The sequence below is a fragment of the Emys orbicularis genome, chromosome 1 (assembly GCF_028017835.1).
Source record: "Emys orbicularis isolate rEmyOrb1 chromosome 1, rEmyOrb1.hap1, whole genome shotgun sequence".
NCBI classification, from domain to species: Eukaryota; Metazoa; Chordata; order Testudines; family Emydidae; genus Emys; species Emys orbicularis.
In genome coordinates, this window is record NC_088683.1 from 91,772,162 (window position 1) to 91,794,601 (window position 22,440).

Genomic DNA, 22,440 nt, shown 5'->3' on the forward strand with positions numbered 1-22,440 from the left:
ATGCCACCCATACAACCAGCTGTCCCGGGAGTGGTCCATGCTGGGGCCAGACTGTCTGATTGGCCCTGGTGCAGTGGGAGGAGGAGACCCCCTGGGACTTAGTGCACAGAAAAGGGAAACAGCTTCCCTGGTATAAGCAGGGGGCAGTCTCATTAGGTTGGGGTGCAGAGTACTGAGGAGGAGTGCCCAGGGCGAAAAGAAAGGAAAGGGGCATCTGGAGCTGCTCCCTGGTGCCAGCCTGGGGTACTCTCACCAGTCTGTGCCCCTCCAGAGTGTGCAGCATGGAAATGTCTCTGTGGGACCAGCAGAGGTCGCTGCTCTCTCCAGGTGGTCTCTCAGTGCTGAGGTGTCAGGGACAGATTGTTCGGTATCAGCCCCATGACCTGTGCAGAACAGTGAGGCACTGGGACCCTGTCTTTCTGCCAGACTTTTATCGCCGAAGTTGAAGGTTTCACCAGCGCCAGGTGCTCAGTTCCCACACTGTTGGGAGAACCACGCCTGACCAAGAAACCACTGACGTGTCACCTTTCCAGGCAGAGTCCAACGCAGAGCCCATGGCAAGGAGAGGAGACGTCAGGTCAATGGCTATCTCTGCCTTGTGGTGTCTCTTTTTTTCCCTCCTCACTTGGGGCTGCCCATCAGGATGTGCTGAGGAGAGCCCTGCGCCCCACGGTAAGAAAATGACACTGTGCTCAGGCCAGAAAACGAATGGGGTGGGTGAGAGAAATCCAAGGCTCTCTAAGGGTGAGAGAGCCACTGGGGTCAGCGTGTACAGTGGATGAAGGGGTGTGAGCTGCAAATCCTCTCACAGAGGTCTGTCAGTATCCAGAGGGGGAAGAGATCTGCCGAGATCAGCATGCACAGAGGAAGGAAGGTGGGGTGTGCATGTGTGTGGTAGTGGTGGTGGTGGGGTTCTTAGCTCTGGGCTGCTCTCCATGCCTGATATGATTCTGACATTTCCTCCTCATGCTTCTCCAGATGTCACTGGAGACGCAAAGAAACCTGTGCTTTTGAGAGATATTGCAGCCACAACAGCTTTCATCAGTGCTGCTGAGGTGGCCGTCATTGGATTCTTCCAGGTCTGTTCAGATAATCTCTCAATTCCCTGGTTACGTTGCTATTGATTACTTGTATTCCACCGGGGTTGGTGCCCCGTTGTGCTGGGTGCTGTACAAACACAGAGTAAAGACAGTCCTCAACTCAAACTGCTTACAATCTAAATAGAAAAGACAGACCTGGGCAGAAGGGGAGGGGATATAACAAACAAGCAGAGTGATCAGGGCGAAGGGGTAAACATCCTGTGAACTCCATAGTGGGGGATGCAGTAAGGGGGGGACATGGAGGGGTGACCTAAGGAGTACAGGAGTATGAAGTGGAAGAAGGGAAATATTGAGGTGGAATGGAGGGAAGGATGGAGGGAAGCATAGGTCACAGAATTTAAGGCCAGAAAGGACCTTAATGGAGAATGGAAGGTAGGGGAATAATGGAGAATGGCAGGCAGGGGGATCAAGACTGCAGTGGAGGGACCCTCTGCAGGACCCTCACTACACTGATGAAATTCAATAAAGACAAGTGGAAAGTACTTCACTTAAGAAGAAAAAGTCAAATGCATGACTATAAAATGGGGACTAACTGTCTAGGTGGTAGTACCGCTGAGAAGGAGCTGGGGGTTATAGTGGACCACAAAGTGAATATGAGTCATCGATGTGATGCAGCTGCAAAAAAGGCTAATATGATTCTTGGGTGTATTAACAGGAGTGTTGTATGTAAGACACAGGAGGTAATTGTCCCGCTCTACTTGGCACTGGTGAGGCCGCAGCTGGAGTTCTGTGTCTAGTTCTGGGCACCACAATTTCGGAAGGATGTGGAAAAATTGGAAAGAGTCCCGAGGAGAGCAACAAAAATTATCAAAGGTTTAGAAAACCTGACCTATGAGGAAAGGGTGAAAAAACTGGGCTTGTATAGTTTTGAGAAAAGAAGACCGAGTGCCAACCTGATAACAGTCTTCCAATATGTTAAGAGCTGTTATAAAGAGGATGGTGATCAATTGTTCTCCATGCCCACAGGCGGTAGGAGAAGAAGTAATGGGCTTAATCTGCAGCAGGGGAGATTTAGGTTTGATATTAGGAAAAACTTTCTAACTATAAGGATAGTTAAGCTCTGAAATAGGCTTCCAAGGGAGGTCATGGAGTCCCCATCACTGGAGTGTTTAAAAACAAGTTGGACAAAAACCTGTCAGGGATGGTCTAGGTTTACTTGGTCCTGCCACAATGCAGGAGGCTGGACTTGATGACTTCTCGAAGTTCCTTTCAGCCCTACATATCTACGATTCTATGACAGTGAGGGAGGAGACTTAAGCAAGCAACCAATCAGCAAGAAGGACAACAAAACACCCAGAGTAAGAACAGAAGGAAGTAGAACCCAATGATATCACTGGTGTCTAAGGTTCCAAAGGTTCCTCCTGCCAGCCCCACTAATTTGCTGTTGCTTTCTTGGCTCATGGCTTTTGTCAGGGAGAGAAGCGTTGTGCTCTCCAAACAGGCTGCTTCCCAGGAGCTTCTACCTCCTCTAGCCCACATGTTCCTCTGGTTGGAGGAGGTGGGGGGCTAGAAAGGACTCCCCATGACCGGTTCATTGGGAAGACTCACTAATTTCAGAAATAATACATGCCCATGTAACGAAAGGTGATTCACAAGGGGGCAAAGTTACGGCTGGGTGTGTAAACGGAACTGATGATTTCTGCTGTTTGAGTGTCTACCACACAAGCGCTACCTTCTCAGACTATAGTGTCGCAGAATTTTCTTGGGGTCTTCTCTTTCGGCACTCCTAGTACAAGGGGTGCACACATGGTGAAAGTGATTCCTGTGCGGAGGGCCAGCGGGAGGCCTAAGCACCACTTACGTCCTGGTTCAGCTCTCAGACTAGTTCTTAAATGGGGCCTAGGGCTTGCATTGACCAGCTGCACACAGAGGTTAATTTCACCCTGAGTGAGGCTGGGCTTCACTGCACACAGTAAGACATATTTCTTCTCTACAAACCTTCAGTCTGGTTTTGAGCATGCAGCTGAACTAGCATCACACAAATGCAGCACACATCCTGCCTTCTCTCAGAACATTATGCTGTCTTTGGGGAAAAGAGTACTATCACTGCACATGCCCTGGAGGTGTGAGAAATGTGATGGCCACAGACCCAAATCAAACCCAATTTTTCACTGGAATCCTCCCAAGCTCTCTCTCAGTGAGGCTAGTTCCATGCCTTGTTTCAGCTAGCCATTTCGATCCTATATCCAGGGCCGTCCCTAGGGGACTGCGGGGCCTCAGACAAATCAGCCTTCCCGCTAGTCTCCTCACTGTCTGCCCAGCGTGCGTGGCTGCCGCTCTCCTCCTGTCTGCCCACCTGCCCCACCGCTCACCTCCCCGCTAGTCTCCTCACCATCCGCCTGGCGTCCTCCCGTTCACCTGACTGCTGCTCCTTACCGCCCGCCCGCCTGCCGCTCGCCTCCCCATTCGCCTCCTCACCCCTCTCACCCGCCCACCTCCCGCCTCACCTCCCCCCCGCCTCCTCACCTGAATATCAGGACAAATGGTGTCCCAATCGTACATCTGTTGGGACGCAGGACAAAGGGCTAAATATCAGGACAATTTTATCAAAGCACGGGGCCCCCAAAGCACAGGGCCCAGGGCGGTTGCCCCGATTCGCCCTACCCAAGGGATGGTTCTGACTATATCTGTTCCAAAACAGGTCATAAGAATAGTTTTTCTTTAAATGTGGAAAGGATTTTTTTTTCTGTTCTCTTCAGAATCCCAAACAGATGAACCAACTTTGCTCTAAATTTTTCTTAATTAAAGAAAGAACAGAATCACCTTCAGGCAGAGACCAGGCCTTGAGAATTTCTATCCAATCATCAGTGAAAGGTATTAGATGTCAGGCACTCAAAAGGCAGGGTTGGAATGGAAATGGCTGTACAAGCTTAAGTTGAGGCTATGACTGTCCCTACTGCTCAGCTGTAAGAAGAAGAAACGGAAATTTGATTAATCCAACATTGCTCAGAAGTTGCACATGTCCGGACTTCTTCAAAGTTTGGGTATTTTAACCCACACTTATTGGTCACTTTTTAGTGGAAGTATGTGAAATATTTCAATTAGGGGAAAAAATAAAGATATTAAGTATTGCCACCCCCAAGTATTCAAAAATCATGAGTCAGGCCTCAAAAATCATGAGATCAGCTTAAAAATCACAAAATTAAAAAAATACATTAAGGTTCTTTTAATCTACTTTGCAGTCTTTGAGCCTTTAGGGTTCACGTTTCAAGATTTTCTTTGCAACCATGAGGGCTAGAAATGTTTTTTTTTTTAAAGGAAGCTGAGATTCTCACATCATCACAGGACTCCAGGAGCTGGTGTTTTGAGAAAAACACCAAATATTGCTAGACTTGTGAAAAAACTGCGAGAGTTGGCCACACAGACTCTGTGATTTGTTTCCTTCCAATCCTTTCGAGTTGTTGCCCGGGAAGCTTGAGGTAGGGAAAGAGGGAGACTCCCTACAATGTCGTGGAAACAAGGGAAGGAAGAAGCTGATGAGGAGGAAGAGTATGGGGTAAAGAGGATTAGGTTGCAGGACCTGTTTTTACACTCATACACACACAGTCATATCGCTGTGCAGGGGATGGTGTATGGGGGTGAACAGAGAATAAACATGAAGGAGAATGATTATGCTGATTACTAAGGAGGAGGAAATGGATGGTGCTAAAAGATCCAGCCCCCCCCCCCAACTTTCTCCCAGTGCCCACTCCTCAGACAGTCAGATTTTAGATTCAGATACAACACACTTTCAAGCCCTCTGCAGTCCCTTCACCCTTCAGCTCCCTCTGATACCCAACAGTCTCCCTGACTCCCACTTCCCTCTCCCTGAACCCCATCAGCTCACCTGCCCCTCCCTGACCTTCAGTACAGGTTCCCTGACTCCTCCCCAATTCCCTGCCCCTGACACTCAGTCACTTCTTAACCCTCAAGCTTTCGCCTTCCCCACACTGATGTGCACACAGCTGGAAATACCCAGGCAGGATGTGAGTGGGATGCGGGGAAGTGGATTGGGAACACATGTTCTGGTGGGGAGACTTGAGCTGTGCCTGGTAAGGAAGCCCCTCTTCGCCTTAGACTTGGAGGTTAGAGTGGCAGAGTGCTTACACCCGCTCTACTCTGAGCAGCCACCAGATGTCACTGTTAGCCCCTCCAAATCTCAGCTGCTGCCAAAGTAGCTGTCTGGCCAATGTCAAGAGGGAGAAGAAAACCTGGGTGAGTAACTTCAGCTGCTTCTAATATTATTTTCTCTTTCATTACCTCTCCTCCTTTCCCCCCACCTACTGCCTCTCTTCTCTTTCTCCTTCTCTCTCCTTTTACCATGCCCTTTCTCTCTCTTCTTGTCCATCTCTCCTTCCCTCCATGTCTCCGTCTTCCTTCTCCTTTTCCACTCTCTCTCCCACTCCTTCAGGAATTAGAGAGGCCAGAAGTTTCGAACTTCCACATTGTTGTAGGAAAAATCCAGGAGGTGTCGTTTGGACTCAGTACCAACCCTGTGGTCCTGTCTCATTATAACATCACGAGCAATACCATCTCCATCTTTCGCATGGTATGTCTGCCTCATGCTTCTGCCCCTTCTTCCCGCGTTGCTCAGGGCACTGAAAATAGTCTTGTAATGGTGAGATCCAGAACTGTTCCCCCTTCATCCCTGCCTGGGTATCAGAGAACATGTTTAGGGCGATATGGACGAAGGTTTCTGTTAGCATGGAGAAGGCCAGACCAAAGGAGGAGGGATGGGGGCTCCTGGAGAACAATTCATTTTTGCATGTTGAGTAGGATCCTAACTGTTCAAGGGGTGAATTAAAACAGTGGTGGAAAAACCTTCAAAGGTGAGTGGTAGTGTTGAGCCACTTTAGTTGGGGAACAGTTGGACTGTAGACACAGCCGGGAAATTTGGGTTTGAATCCCAGCTCCTTCCCTAACTCACTGTGAGGTACTGGGCAAATCACACACCTCTCTGTGCTGCTGTTTCCCTATGTATAAAGTGGAGATAATAAGAGTTATCTAGCTACCGCCTCACAATGGACTGTGTCTACACTTGCCTATTTCCCACTATTACTAATTCCGATGCAGTTTCATTGGAGGTAGCAATGGTAGGAGATCCAGTAAGGATATGGCACCAGCATTTTTACTATTGTATTATCTAGCCCTGGTCAGAACAAGTCTAGTAGATGACATGGTAGTAAAAATGCAGCAGTGGCAGCCACTGGTGCCTTCTGTTCCCTAGAGCTCCCGCTGTTTCTACCACTGGTGGAGCTCCACCGGGGTTAGCAGTGGTGGAAAAAATTAGGAGAAAAGGCTAGTGGAGACAAGGCCAGGTATGCTGTGATGATAAATTAGTGAATGTTTGTACAGTGCTTTGAACATATACGTTTATTAGTGTTGTGCCTAGATGTTGCCTTGGTGTCCTATAAATATCTAAGATGGATAGTGTTATTGTATAAACATTGTTCATGTTCACTAGTAAAGAATGTCCTGATCTGAGGCATCTTTAGAAAGGCCCTGATTCTGGGATTCCCTGCTGTCCCTGTACACCAGCTCTGCCAGTATATAGGGGCCTCAGGGCTGGCAGATTTTCTCGCTCAGGAATGCCTGTGGCATATGGGAGTTCCCTGTGGTGCCCATCCCCTTGAAGTCCCTGATGTAGGGGCATGACAGCGAAGTGGCTGGGGGAAAAAGCAAGGTATATTTGGGGCAGGCAGGAGAGTGGCCAGAGTACAGTTTGCTCTGGCTATTCCGGGCTGCTTTAATGGCCCATAGAGGGGTCTTTAAGAAGAGCATAAATTAGAGATGCCCCAGGGACTATTCCTGTCCCCATCTGGCCTCAGAATTCAGGAGGTGCAAAGATGGTGTAAGCCACCTTTGTCTTCTCTGCCTGCTCTAATCACTTCCTGAGCTGAGCTCAGGCATTTTATGGATAGTCTAGTTCATATAATGTAGCTAGATCTCTCTCCCTTCTGTGTAAAAGAGAATGAGTTAATATCACATAAGACCTAGCAGTTGACACTGGATTTACTGTCAGCAGGTGCTACAAACTGAAACAACACTTATTTCTACTATGGGCTCTTAGTCATAATCATTTTCTTCCAAAGATATTTAAGGATCTTTTGTTTTTGCAATGTGGGAGAGATTAAGGATAATTAAGGTGGGAGGATAGAGGAAATTGCATGACATTTGAAACAATTCACATTAAATACAATCTTCCCAATTCATACTTCTTCCACTTTTGCAACTGAAACATCATTTAATGGAAGAAGAAGAAAAACCCCAACAGATCGAATTCCCAAGCCAGAATTAATTTTGACTGGCAATTTGCTTGTAAAATTTCCTCTCACAGAAATAAGTTTAAATTAGATTTTTTTTTCTGAATAAGTGTGTAGGAGTAGGATCAGATCTTTCCTAAAAAAGCAACTGGAACAGGAACTTGGAATAAAATATTCATCGGAGGAAGGAATGGAAAGGCAGGCAGACAAATCAAAAGGACAGCAATTAATCAAAGACATAAAATAATGTTCCTTTATTTTTGCATAGCACGGAAACACCATAAAGGGTACCAAACTTAAACCACAGTGACTATACTCCTGGGCCAGATCCTCAGCTGGTATAAATTGGTGTTGCTTTGTTGAAGTCAGTAGAGCTATGCTGATCTTTGCCAGCTGAGGATCTGGCTTGATCAACGGAAAAAGGACATAATTAATCGAGGTAGAGCGTGACAGAGCCATTTGGGTCTGAGCTAAACTGTTAAATGCAACCCTTTTTTTTAGAGATGCAGCCTTTGCATAATCCAAGAGTATATCTGAATATGATTTCTCAGGAATGGGAATCAATGGGTTGCAATCCAAAGCCCATTGAAGTAAATGGGAGCCTTTGCCTTTGGTGTTGATAGACTTTGGATCAGCCCCAAGGGCCTGTTTGATTTTACTTGCACTGGTTTTGCATTGCACTAGTAGGAATCCACTGATTTCAGTGGCATTACCCTTGATTTACATTGGTGTAAGTGAGAGAAGAATCATCCCCTATGATTTCAGGAGCAACTAGTTCAGTGGCTTAAAGCAGCGTAGGGCCACATTGGATCAAAGATACAGTGACAGTGACCATGGGATGGAAAAAAGGGTTGCATGCCTGCGCACCTCTGGAAAAGCTAACATACATTCAGAGGGTGAGCAGACATATTTAATAAAATATGGGACATCTATGTGGACACAAGTTCCATGAGCCTAGCACAGCATGTTTGGAAAAGGCAATTAAATCCCAAAGGAATCAGCTGTACTCTACTGTACTATAGCTCAACAGCCCAATCCCTTGATCTAGCCGTCTTCTGTAATGTAACTGCATGTGTAGCTGTTTTACTTTGGGGGTTAGCTGTTGTTTGATGTTTTCCCTTTCTCCTTGTTTATGGGGAAGAGAGCAGAAGAGACTCTCAATAAAACAGCTTCCAGATACTGATGAGGGGGAGGAAAGGAGGGATGGGATGGGATTGTTCCCTAAAGATGGTCTTTGCAAGGCCTGATTTTATCTCAGCTGTACTGGAAAAATTCCTCTCTTTATTGGAGAGATTTCCTGCTTGCACAATGTTTCCAGGAAATCCACACAGGCCTGTGCCAGTGTTTATTACTTTTAGAAAGACTGAAATAAGCAGATGAACTTTTTTTAAAGGAGAGGGTGAGAGCGGTGGAGGGAGTTGGGTTTGTTTAATGCTGTCTCCCCAGAAGGCCCAGGATTGTCAGCTAATCCCCCCTGGCTCCAGTGGAGTTTGAGTTGACGATACAGGGATGTCTGGCACCCTTAGTGTTTCCTGCTATTTCATGAGTTTGTCCTGTTGTGGGGAGCTTGAGGAAGAGACTGGGAGAAAGAGCAAGATGGCAGATTTATAGGCCCAATGGTCCCCAAGAGAGTTTCAGATGGTGAAAGGTATGTGTGTGAAGGCATACACAGGTGTCTATGTGCACTGGAGCATTTGTGTGTGTCTGCCCATGCCTCTGGACAGAGGGCAGGGAAGGGGTACTGAATGGAGAACAGCAGTGATTTAAGGCTTCCTTGCAACATCGTAGGTGGACGACAAACGTCAAGATTTGGAACTCACCGATGGCAAAAAAATTGATGCCACCAAGATGAGCCGTTTCATTCAGATCAATGAGCTGCGAATGGTGACAGAGTACAACCCTGTGGTAACTAAGGATCCCCATAACCCCCTCCCCCACCCCTGCCTTCTCTTAGGCTCTGTCTAGTTGGCTGGTTTTTCATTTTGGGGGATGATAGGATCCTGCCTGGCAGCGACTGTTGGTAGGCAAAGAGCACAGTGCAGCAAGAAGCCATGCGGGTGTCTGTGCACACACCTCTACCACTGCCTCTCATTCCTGATGGGCAATGCCCCCTTCTGTTCACAGGAGCAAAGGGATCACCAGACTGAATCAGACCTGTGGTCCATCTAAACCAGTATGCTGTCTCCAAAAGTGGACAGTAACAGCTGCTTCAGAGAAGTCTCAAGAAACCCTGCAGAGGATTTCCCATGGGGGAAATTTCTTCCTAACCCTGATCTATTAGTAGTTGGCTTAAGCCAGGGGTTCTCAAACTGGGGGTCGGGACCCCTCAGGGGGTTGTGAGGTTATTACACGGGGGGTTGTGAGCTGTCAACCTCCACCCCAAACCCCACTTTACCTCCAGCATTTATAATGGTGTTAAATATATAGAAAAGTGTTTTTAATGTATCGGGGGGTCGCACTCAGAGACTTGCTATGTGAAAGAGGTCAGTAGTACAAAAGTCTGAGAACCACTGGCTTAAGCCCTGAAGCATGAAGGCTTCTATCCCTTGTCAAACATCCACATACAATCTAATGTAGCTGTGAATATTCTCATTATCCATATAAATGTCGAGCCCTTTTTTGAATCCTACTAAGCTCTTGGCCTCAAAGGTATCCTGTGGCGGTGAGTTCTGCCAGCTAATTATCTATTATTTGAGTCTTGCCCTCCATCTCACAGCTCTGCAAAAGCACTTCAGTCCTGACCGGCAGCATTATTCCTTCGATTCAATCCCCAGCCCCTCTTCCTGCCTTCCCCTCTCAAACTACTTAGCCCACCCATCTCAAGTCTGACTTGGAGCACCCATGTTGTTTCATTCATTAGGCCACAGCACAGCTCTAGCTGTGCACCACAGTCCTGACCTGGCCGGCCTTCTGCTGGCCCAGTCCTGGGACCCACCCAGCTCTGCTAATATACTTGCCTTTCTTTAGTTTAATATTTATTCTAGGCTCACAAATGTTTAAATAAACTAGTTTCTTTTAAGTATATTATAGGCCCCAGCAATATTAGGCCACGTGGGTCAAAGCAAGTCCTGCAGAACTCCCTACCTTACATTCTTTGGACCCTCACAGCTTCCCCCAGACGCCTGAACCCTGGCTTGCTGCAACACCTCCTGCTTTCCCAGGCCTGTGCCCTCTCAAGCAGCACTTCCAATGCACCTCAGTCCTGACTCACCTCACCGCCCAGGGCCGGCTCCAGGGTTTTGGCCGCCCCAAGCAGCCAAAAAAAAAAAAAAGCCCTGATCGCGATGGCAATTCGGCGGAAGGTCCTTCGCTCCGAGCGGGAGTGAGGGACAGTCCGCCCAATTGCCGCCAAATAGCTGGACGTGCCGCCCCTCTCCCGAGCAGCCGCCCAAGCACCTGCTTGCCAAGCTGGTGCCTGGAGCCGGCCCTGTCACCGCCTGCTTCTCCAGGCCTGTCCATTCCCACAGGGTCTTCCAGCACTCCTCACTCTTAACTTGCAGCCCCCTGCTATTCCAGTCCTGACTGCTCCCACCCCCAAGCCACATTATGCAGGGGTGTTATGGGGGTGGATGAAAGTCCACTAGCAATTAGGCTAAGGTGAAACTCCTGGTACTTAGGCCCTCCCACACTACCTGAGACCTGGTGCTCCCTGATGGAAGGCTGTTACAGAAATGCACTCCCTGACCCCATCCCTGTTAGTTGGCTCACTCTTTCCTCTCCTTCATAGAAATGCTGGCAGGCATTTCCACAGGCTGCCTCTGTGGTCTGGAGTGGCACATGGGGAGGCAGCGGGTCAGAGGCAGCCTGGCCCGACTTCTGTTTGGTTTGAGGGAGCGGCTGCGGCACTTCAGGAAGTGGGTGGGGGGAAAAGTCAGATGACAATTTGCCCACCAACCGGAGACTGTGCAAAAACACCATTGGCAGTGCCAGCCCAGAGTGTCTTCATAGAGGGCCAGTGTGTGCTGCCTGCTTTCCCCCTTCCCTGGGGGGTGGGTTGTGTCCAACCCATTTCTTCCTGAAGAGCTGCAGATGGAGACTTAACCCTCTGCACTCCCACCTGCCCAGCTCACACGTTGCTTAGTCAACAGTTTCTATTTTAAGACGCATCCCCACCACTCACAGCTAATGTTAAAGAAAGGAAACGAGGTGCTGGAGAAGCCTTCCTGGTTAACTCCATGAACTCCCCAACTTCCTTGCTCCCATCCCCTCCAGATCCCAGTCCTGAGTCCCCTGCAACCGCTAGTTCCCTGTTACCCAGGCACCTCAAGAGCTCCCAATTCCAGAGTCTTGCCCCTCTGGGCTTCAGCTTGCTGACCCCAGACTCTGTCTCCCTGCCTTCTCCCTGAACATCCTGCCTTCCCTCCAAGCCTCAGCCTCAGGGCCTTCAGACCCCTGGCTCGGATTTCCCCCAAACCATGACTTTAGGAGCCTTCAGGGACCCAGCTTCAGTTCCTCCAGAGTTTGACTTCAATCTGAGAACATGGCCTGAGCTGTGATTTGTAGAGAATTCAGCTGTGCCATTGGGATTTAGGACTCCAATAATGCAGCAGATTTACTATTCCTAATCGCCGTGTCTGTTTGTTGGTGTCATGTTTGTCTTTGGCAGACGGCAATAGGTCTGTTCAACAGTACAGTCCAGACCCACCTCCTCCTCTTCACAGACAAGACCTCCCAGGAGCATACGGAGCGAGTGCACAGGTACCGGGAAGCAGCGGAACTCTTCCGAGGAAAGGTGAGGCCAAAAGGAGGGGAGGAGAAGCCATAAGAGAGGATTATTTGAGAGGGAAGAACAGTGACTTCCCCCAGGGGGAGGGAGGAAGACACTCCACATGCCCAGGGAGAACAGAAGCCAGGTGAGTGGGGAAGAGGAGAAGCAAGTGAAGATAGGTGATAGTCCAAGAGAAAAGGAGCTGATCTGCTCACCCCTCTCCGGTTCATGATCTAACAGGGAAGGTGCCCAATACATGCTGCCTCTCTAAAATCTGCCCTGTGGTTTCAGCTGGATATTGTGCTCTTCTTTGCGACTTGTCCTAAATAGCTGGCATGTTTTGTTGTGAGACGACAAACAGCTGTTGCCTTTCATCCCAGCAATGGTTACATTCCACTGGTGGCCAAGTGATCTCTGGCTATACAGCTGGAACTCCCTTTTGGATGCTGAAAAGTGCTATTGAAATGGCCAGATAGCATGAATGCCACAATGATTCTTTAGCCCTCATTAGTTCCCAGGTAAAAAAGACCTGTGAATTTGCTGTTTGAAGGGATTTACAGGTGGGTCCCCTGGGGGTGCAGAACAGATTTCCCACAGTGGGGACTCCACAGACAGATTTTCCCCGCCGCCCCACTGCCAACTGCCCTCCCTGACTGCAGACAAGCACTCCTCAAATACCCACCCTCCCAGGGTTGGTTCTCAGCTTGCAGTTGGGCTGGACACGAGCGCATGGGGACGGAACTAGTTGGGAGGCAGCCCTGGCAGCAATAGGGAGTCCTGGGCGTGGCACACAAGTTGGGGGAAGAAACCAGCAGTGGGGAAGGGGGTTGAGCTGAAGCCCTTTGGAAGGGGTTTTTGTGGGAGGGTCTGGAAGCTGGAAAGAACTGGGGCTGTTGCGTTAGAGCACAGGGATGGATCAGCTGCTGGCAGAGGGCTGAAGCACCTATTAGTGGGGGAGAGGGTGGGTTGAAGAGCAAATATACTAATCCTCAATGTTTTAAAGGTTAAGCTGTAGTCATAAAGTTACTTTACATAGATCTCAAACAACCCCCCTCCCCAACTTGTTTTCCATTGAATCCCCTCCTGTATGTCTACATTTGTTTAGCAGTGAGACACTCACTGAATACTACTGTGCAGTAGGTGTGGTCTCACCAGTGTCCTGTAACGAGAGACTGTTACCTCTTTCCTCAATTATATGATGTCTCTTTATATGCAGCTCCAAACTGCATGGCCCTAACACTGATCCCTGCAGCACATCTCTTCTAATTCAGTGCACTGCTCTTTACCATCATTAGCCTTGGAATAGGGTCCCACAGCCAGTTTTCCATTCATGTGACATGCCCAGCTCCAAGCTAATATGAATTCACTTTCCAAGCAAGACTTCACAAGGCACTTTTCCAAATGGTGTTCTGAGATCCAGATAGTTTATAAATTATTAGCCAGCCAAGTCCTGACATCCTCACTCAGTTTTTAGTTAGTTTTGACTCACGCAGGACTCAATGGGAGTTTACCTGAGTGAAAAGAGAGGGAAGATTTCAGGAGCTGACCCATTATTTATTGTTGTTATTGTTATTTTATTTTATGTATGTAGTGCCAGAGATGTACGTAATTCTGCATAACACTAGGACTGTGCCAGACCAATACCAAGTTCCCTGCCCCAAAAGGCCAGATGGTGACTTGGCTGACATGCCCACAAAAAGGCCTGAGAGCGAGTAAGAACCGCTGCTTACATCCCTACTGGGGCTACCTGGGCTTTGGGTCTGGGCACAAAGGAGTAAGCAGAGCAGATGAACAAGGAGTGGTGGTGGATTGGATGGGAGCATGAGTGGAGCCTAGGTTCCACCCCTTACCTGTTTGCCAGAGAAGCTGAGCCAGCATGGGGTGGGGTGGGGTGGGGAGTGTAAGTTATTTATTATTGCTACAGGTCAGCAGTAAATACAAGCCCTGAGTCGCAAGCAGGGAGTAGGGAAAGAACTGTGACTTGGAGGGGTATCTGAAGTCACAATGGACCCCTAAGAACACAAGCTGGAACAAAACAAACCAAACAGAACAATCCCAGAGAAATAAAACAGACCTCAGCAGAACACAGACCAAACCCAATTTAAGCAGAGCAGTGACTGGCTCCCTCAAGGGTGTGGGAGCTTTGGATATGTTAGCTGGGAAGCTGTTCCAGACATATGGGTGGGACAAAAAATGGCAGAAAATGGGAACCTTCTAACAATTTTAAATGAAGAGAGGGAGGAAGAAGGGGTGGGGGTAATATAGGCAAGGGCTGAAGGGGAAGAGGAAAAGCATAACTTTGATGTGGAAGTAAACAGGAACCCAAGAAAGGGTATCAAGAAGAGAGATATGATAAAAATGGCTGAAAAAACTTGTTCTGCTGGCAGCATTTTGAATGGATTAAAGCAGGAAGAGATGGGAGGTCAGACAGAAGGAGGTTGCAGTAATCCATGAGAGCACTAACTAGGGCATAGGTGATTGCCTTATCAGTTTGGGAAAGAGGAAGGGAGGAATTTTAGCTGGGTGCACAAGAAGTCATGGCAGGTTTTGATGAGATCCTGGCTCAGAGGAGAGAGAAGAGTCTGTCCAGTCTATCTGATCTCATTTATCTACCACTTTCTAACATGTCCCATCACTATGATACTGGACTGCCGATGGGGAATGAAGATGACTCCAAGGCTGTGAGCCTTGATAATGGGAAGGCTGCTGCTGATGTCAACAGTATTAAAGAAAAGAGATGGAAGAGAAAGCTTGGGAGGGAGGATCGATGATCTCCGTTACCTTGCACCTGATGCAGTTATTTATGCCTGTGCAATGTCAGAGTATGATAGATAAGGAGTGGCCAATGTGGCTTCATGAATGACTGCTCAAAAGCCTGGGGTTAGATTAGTTTGGCTGGAAATGGAAAAAGAGGGAGCAAACCAAAAAAGAATACACAGTCATGTAAGGGTACTGGGGAGGAAAGGGCAGCAGAAAATCAAAAGGAGTTAATGCTAGTCAGAAGGGTTAAGAGTAAGCAGGAACGGGTTCTACAAATGTATTAGGGAAAAGTACTAGGGAGAAAGTAGGCTCATTAGGCCCTAATTTGACCAAGCATCCTTATTCAGCAAAGCACTTAAGCAAATGTTTACCTTTAATCGCCTGCTTAAATCCTATTGACTTTTGTGTGACTTAAACACATGCTTAAAGTTCAGCCTGCATTTAAGAGCTTTACTGAACTGAGCAATCTTCCTGAAGAGAGGGATGAAGTTAATCATGACTCAGAAATTGCTGAGATACTGAACTTTCTTTTGAAAATCTGTCTTAAATGAAAATCATATAGCAAGAAGTTTGAACAATGAATATGGAAAGAAGACCCAGTAACAATAACTTTTGATAGAGAACAGGTAATGGAATATTTGGAAGTGTGAAGATATACAACGCCACGGTGGGGGTGGAGATTTCTAGTGGGACACTGTGTTAACTCTGGCCAGATTAGCATCTTCATTCATGATCTGAAAGCGGAAATAAACAACATATAATGAGGTTTCTGAAGGATACTAAATTGGAGGAAGTTGCAAACACTAGTCAGGACAGATGGGCGGGAAACATGGGCAGAAAATAATAAAGGATTTGATCCTAGCGCATCTGGAGAAAAGTAATCCATAGTAGCATTTGTGGACAACGGGAGGGAGAATTCTGGAAAGCAATAACGCTGAATGAGAAGTAGAGGTGCTAGCTGACAGCAAATTGGACATGATTTTCCAAAACGGCCAGTAGAAACCTTGGCTGCACATGCAAAGACATCATATAATGAAGCAGGGAAGCCATAGTCTCTCTGCCCATTGAAACCAATGGGACCCTTTGTGGAGTAAGGTTCTTCTGACTATAAGGGTGGCAGAACTGGGCTTTATATGACTGGTGCCACCACACCTGGAATTTGATGTTTATTTCTGGGCGCCACATTACCAGAAGGAGAGAGACACTGAAGGGAATTCAGAGACAAGTAACAAAAATCAGGGATCCAGAGGAAATTATCAATGAGGAAAGATTAAGAGGGCTAACCATGTGTAAGTCAGCTCAGAGACAACAAAGGTAGGGGAGGAATACACATTCATGATGACAGCGTACAAATGTTTGTAATGTACAAACATGAGCTCAAGTGAGGTACAACAGTGCTATTATCCCCATTTTACAGATGGGGAGATGAGGCACAAAGAGGCTAAAGCCCAAATCCTCAAAAGTACATCGGCACCTAACTTCTACTATCTTTGAGGATCTGGTGACTTGGCCAAGAGCACAGAGGACACCTGTGTCAGAGCAGGGAAGTGAACGTGGGTGTTCAAAGTCCTAGGTCAGTACCCTAACAACTGGACCCTCCTTCCTCTTACAACTAGGAATATGTTAAATGAATGTTGTATTTTATTCACCTCATAAATGGTCTGTGACTAGATTGCAAAATTCTTGGATTTATTTTTTATTCACAATTATTAGTGAATAAATCTTGGTCTGTGATTGGTGGCAAAGCATTTGTTGTAAATATTCATATTTTGCACTGTGGTGGTTAGTCACATTAGTAATTCAGTCAGAGAACCATCGCTGTTAAGAGTATCAGATTTCAGTCCCTCTATAGCACTGCATCAACACCTGTTGTCATCCACCACTGCCGACTGAGCCTGCCAGCTAAGGAAGAAAGGAGATCCTGCATTCCATTGCTGATGTCCAGACAGTCCAGGAAGAAGATCCAGCCATCAACCAGAACGACTGGAGAAGGAAGAGAACAAGACCCTGGTGCTAACTGGACCTACCAGAGGCTGAAGAGGACACCACTGACTGGAAGAAAAGGAGCCACTCAGCCATCACTGCCAGCATGTGAGAAACATTCCTGTCATCTCCAATGTGAGGTCCTTTCTTGTTCAATTGAGAGAAAACTCAAGCCTCATCTGGGGAACCCATTTGGAGGTTGGCTGGGATCCCCCAGTGGAGAGGGCCTGAAGTGCCCCCCACCCAATGGAGACAGTCTGAGGCAGTACCTTGAATTGCTTTGGGCGGATACCTGATACAGCTGCTGGGTTATTGTTCCAGTACATATTTCTTTTTGCTTTAGAGTGGAATCTGAAGATTGTAAAATGCTGGAAGAGGAAGCCCAGATTTTCAACCAGTGATAAGTCACCAGAGAAAAGAGAGGAGGTGTGTTACTTATCCACAAACTTGGAAAAGCACTTTTGAGTGGTGACAGAGAGCAGACAGGGCAAGGATATACTTTCTATATGAGATTTAATGGTGATTTTACCATTAATCATGGAGAAAGCCATTAGGTGTCAACCCCATGTCAATTCGGAGAAGCACTGTCAAAATGTCAAGCAGGTGACAGTATCAGATTTTTCATCACCAAACCAAGTGAACATAAATGTCTTGGAGGCAGAACGGTTTTGTTTCCATGTTAGGTGAATAGAATATGCCATTTACAGCTGGAGAACGACTGGTGAAGTTCATAAAGAAATACTGCGTGGATGCAGATGTTCTCAAGAAGATGACACATGGAGCAACAAAGGATATCCCCTCTGCAAGGGATAAGATTGGAGTGTGGTACCAAAGTGATGTGGTGGCTGTTGGTCACAATGTCTCTTTTGGTGTGTGTATGGATCAGAATACAGACCTGGGACATGAGACCCTGCTGGTTATCCTTGTGGGATTCTTGTATGAAAACAAAGGCTTCAATTGTCCTTTATTTCCTAGACATGATACACTGTAAGTCAGGAACATGAACAGGCACATCTGACTATCTAATGGGAACACTTCAGAAGTTTTGCATACCCATCTATAACCCTTTTATCTTTCTCATCAGAGTCTATGGCTCTATGACTGGGAAACACAACTCTGTGTTATTCATGGCTAAAAGAAGCAAACCCAAATATTGTAAATATGGGCTGCAGATACCTCACTTGGCAGATGGCTGCAGCAAAGCTTTTTCACTGTCTGTTGAAGAGCTGATGACTGATTTTGGTCTTGTCATTTTGCTCCAAATTACCAGAGCCAACACAAGCTGAAAGAATTTGCCCTCTTTGCCAGTGAAATCCCACTCATAATCATAAAACATGTTCCCATCAGGGAGCTGAAATTCCACAAAGTAATCAGTCAAACACTGCATAAAAGGCCTGCCCTCTTTTCCTATTTTCTTTCCTTAGAGAAAAGACCAGCAAAAGTGGAGTTGATTTCTACCCTTACAGGACCATATACAACTAATTTTCATCTTCCTCAACTATGCACTGGATCCACCTCTGCATTTAATACCAGACCTCTAAGTACAGATACCCAACCTAACTGGTGACACTGCATGGGGATATCCACAGGCTTCTTCAGCAGTATGCTGGGAAACTGAAACATGCTGCTACTCAACAGCATAATGCTCTATAGGAGAATGATCTTTCAGTTTTGGATGACTCTAACAACATATTTTCCCAGCAGTGACTTCAAAGTTGGACATCATGTGAAAAAGCACTTGAAAGAGAGTGAGGAGATGGATTTTTATGGACACAGACTGATGTTTTAATTGGCTGCCTTGTGCAGATGCTGAGGAATGTTTTCCCTGAGGATCACTTGTTGAAAAATGCAAGGGCAGTTTCAGATCTAGGGGCCCTGGTAACAGATTTGGCTTGATGCCTGGGTGTCTGTAATTTCTGAAAAGGTTGTGACCAATTATTGGATGATTTAACAGCATATCAGTTTGAGGTTATTGACAAATTCACTGGACCAGTGAGTGGATCACTTTCCTGTATGTCAAAATACTGGAGGGAACTGCTGAAGTAGCTATGTGCATCTGAAAGACTGCCTCATTTCAAAAGACATCTCATCATTTTACTTTGCCTCCTCCATTCAAATGCTGACCCTGAAAGCGGTTTCAGTATGATTAGAATAGTGAAAACTCAGCTTTGCCAGTCCATGAAGATAGAGGTGTAAGGAGTTAAGTGTAAAAGACAAGTTCTTCCCATGCACAATAAGCTTTCACAATAAGCCAAAAATCAAGCTAATCCCATTTCAAAACAAGGTCAAAACAAGCCAATCCCTAAGAGCCCCAACACGCTATGTGACTAGATCCCCCTAGCGTGCAGTCTGGGACTGTGGTGGGCCCACTTTGCACCTCTGACTCTCTCCCCCCCCCTTGCCCCTGCTTGCCTCCCCTTACCCTCCCTTGCCCCTGCTTGCCGGGAGCCGATCAAAAAAAAAGAAGCAACAATCTACAACAAGCAACAAGTTACAAGCCAAACAAGCTACAAGCCAAAAACTAGCCAACAAGCAACTCACAAGCCAATTAAGCCAAAAACAAGCCCAATTTCTGCATTTTTTTCGCGGGTTTGGCATGTCTGGTGTGTGGAAACACACTGGACGCGATTGCAAAACGGCTTCCTTTGATTCACACAGTGAGAAAACAATCTTCAAAACACATTTTATGATAATAATAATAATTAATAATAAATACAATGTGTCAGCTCTGTTGCAGCACTCAACAAAACACAGCCATTATATATTTTGGCCATTTGTGTCAATAGTGATAACTTGTCTCACACATAGGCAGGTTTGAAAGTTGAGAGGTGTTCAGGGAATGGAAGCATAACAATACACGAGTTATATACTCTAACTAACCAGCAGAGCATTATTTTTGAGTTTTATAATTGACTATACAGCTGGTATAAACTGGTATTGATTTCAATGGAGCTGTGCTAATTTATAACAGCTGAAGGTTTGGCCCACAATTTGAAATTAGCTTTTGAGTGCCTATTTGAGCTAAAAACGCACTTTTCAAGAGTAGTCAGGCTAGTAAAGCTTGAATGCTCAAACGTTTATAGAAAGCAAACATGAAAACACCAAGGACAAAGAGGATTTATTACATGCAGTATGCTAGACATTGTGACGGGTCTAAGTGCCATAAATCTGGTGTAGAGAACAGACTGTACGCTAGCTCCAGGTTTGTCTTGAAGTTGTAGTGCTGCCATCAGTCCGCTCCATGCAGGGCTGGATAAAGAGGCAAGATGGTTGTTGTTTCTGTGGCAACTGGAGGAAAAGCTACATTCTCTGAGACACAGGCAGGATTGTAGTAGCACTCTCAAGCCCTGGAGGGGCAGGAGTGTGGCTGTAGAGGTCTAGCATCTACAGTTCATTACAATGGTATCCTACTAAGTCTTTGTGTGATCATGTGTGTCTCCTGTCCCTCAGGGTCTCTAGTTTGCTCTCTCTCCAATGCAGATTCTTTTTGTCCTGGTGGACAGCAATGTGAAAGGCAATGAACGTGTGATGTCATTCTTCAACCTGAAGAAGTCCCAGTTGCCAGCTCTAGCTATATTTCACACGCCAGATGAGGAGCAGGATGTGCTGCCCCTGGGTGAGGTCACAGTGGAGCGTGTGCAAGACTTCTGCAATGGCTTCTTAGAGAGAAAGCAAAGGGTGAGTATACAGTACGTGGGAGAGCATTGCTGCTTACATACTTCTGAGCAGGACAATCTTAGCTCTCTGCAACCTCTCCTTTGTCATTTCTTCCACTGCTCTTGGGCATCAGAGCTCAGCGATAGTACAGCTGACTGGGTTTGGAGAGCCCCTGACTGCCCCAACTTTTACCTTTTAGCCTAGAGCAATAAGGTGTCCTGTTCCCTGACTTCAGGACTGGTGTGAGAGTCTCATTTAAGGAAGCCATTTCCCTTCCTGAGAGCAGTGCCTGGGGAGATGGAGAGTAGGGCTGCATCAAGATGCAGGGATTAGGAGCAGAGGTGAATGTGTTTGGACCCTGAATATAGCTATAAGGGGATCAGGGAGACAGAGGGTGGTTTTAGAATGAAAATTCACCAAGAACCTTTCAGCTCAGAGGACTCAAAGTTGGGCCAAATCTACCTGAGATTAATCACCACCCCTTTGCAGAGGGAGGGGAAAATTAACCTCCATTTTCATTCAGTCCTGAGCTTCTATTGCTTTTATAATGGGAAAATTAACCTCCATTTTCATTCAGTCCTGAGCTTCTATTGCTTTTATCTTAGCTTGCTGTACTAAGAGCCCTTGTGTGCCAGAGGCCCCATGGCCTGTGATGCCCCCTGAAAGTAACTCAGGGGCTACTGAAATGGGATGGGGAAATTAGGCAACACGGGCTGTTGAAGCTGGAATTTAAACATTCTTCCTCCTTAATCTCCGTGCGGAAAACCATGATGGTATCAACCCAGCTTTCCTGCCCCTACTGTATTTTAGAAAGAAGATCCCAGCCCAGAGGAGAAGACAGAGCTTTGACTCCCATCTCAATCACCAGATAAAACACTGTGGCTCTGCCCAGTGCCGCCTGCACTCCGTATAAGAAGAGTTCACTGTGCCCAGCATCTCTGGAGGCCCTGAGACAATAGGAATATGAGGCCAAGTCAACCATGATCAACACTTCTCCATTCCACATACATATACATATATGTTCTTTCTCCTCCCTAGGTATCTCTCTCTCTCCTTCTCACTTGCCAGTTCCACCCCCTCTCATCTTAATGCTCCAGGAGCCATGGCACTGTACTGCACTGGTCCCTCTGGGCTCCCACTGCCTGTTGCCATATATGAGAGCAAGAGGCAATATGATGAAACTGCAGTGTCAAAAACATGCCTTGCAGAAAGTTTATACAGAGATTGGCAGGTCTGTTTTCCTGATGACTCTGTCTCTGCCCCCTTAATACATGGTTCCCTCCCACCCCCCATCTGGCACCAGTACTGTGTTGGGATTCCCTTACACATCTCTCTGGGTCTAGGAGCTTATTTGTTGCCTGAGGTCACATGACCTATAACATTACGTTTTAATAAATAAAGCAGAAAGTGAATTCCCTGAATTTGTGTGACTATTTTTTCTTAATTTAAGTAATAAGCCTAAATAGCTCTAAAAGAGTAGGTCCAAGTCTCTTTTGGCTGAATTTAAATAATCTTGCTGCATCTAACTAGTCGGATTACTCAGTAAATAATGTTCCACAACCTATATTGGGAGTGCCCTATGTTTGACTTAGATATTTCTGTTTTACTGTTAGACTGAGGGCTTCTATATGGAGGTCTAGGGCTGGAATTGCACTTGGTACTACAGCGGTGGGATTGACGTATGTTGGCACAGCTGCCAGGGGGTGCAGAATTGGAAAAGCAAGAAGTGCTGCTAGTTTGGATTAAGGTACATAGGCAGAACTGTGTGGGAACCAAAGACTATAATGGAATGAAGTGCTGCCGGGTGGTGGGTTTCTGAGGAATGGAATAGTAAGAAGTGCAGTGGGTCAGGTATACAACTAGTTGGAAATTTCTGAGTGAAACTTCTTATCACTGGGAAATGCTGAATTATCAAAACCTAAACTTTTTCTGGGCAAGGGTCAGCTTTAGCTACATTTTTTACTTGAAAAAATGTTGGGGGAAAAAACTG

General features: G+C 46.6%; 1 protein-coding gene across 1 annotated transcript; it reads left to right on the forward strand.

The window, feature by feature from the left end:
• Nucleotides 1–554: 554 nt before the first annotated feature.
• On the forward strand, nt 555–21,861 carry ERP27 (endoplasmic reticulum protein 27). The gene is made up of 7 exons (XM_065420146.1): nt 555–672; nt 979–1,079; nt 5,491–5,628; nt 9,131–9,247; nt 11,949–12,074; nt 20,274–20,471; nt 21,261–21,861. The coding sequence occupies exons 1-7, from the start codon at nt 555–557 to the stop codon at nt 21,297–21,299; spliced, it is 837 nt and encodes a 278-aa protein (XP_065276218.1). The 3' UTR covers nt 21,300–21,861.
• Nucleotides 21,862–22,440: the final 579 nt, after the last annotated feature.

Excerpts from the sequence above, each read along its gene's own strand:
- ERP27 (XM_065420146.1), top strand. The coding sequence starts at position 555 with ATGGCAAGGAGAGGAGACGTCAGGTCAATGGCTATCTCTGCCTTGTGG. Across the intron at positions 9,248-11,948 it reads TGACAGAGTACAACCCTGTG|ACGGCAATAGGTCTGTTCAA; the intron begins GTAACTAAGGAT and ends TGTCTTTGGCAG. Across the intron at positions 12,075-20,273 it reads CGGAACTCTTCCGAGGAAAG|ATTCTTTTTGTCCTGGTGGA; the intron begins GTGAGGCCAAAA and ends TCTCCAATGCAG.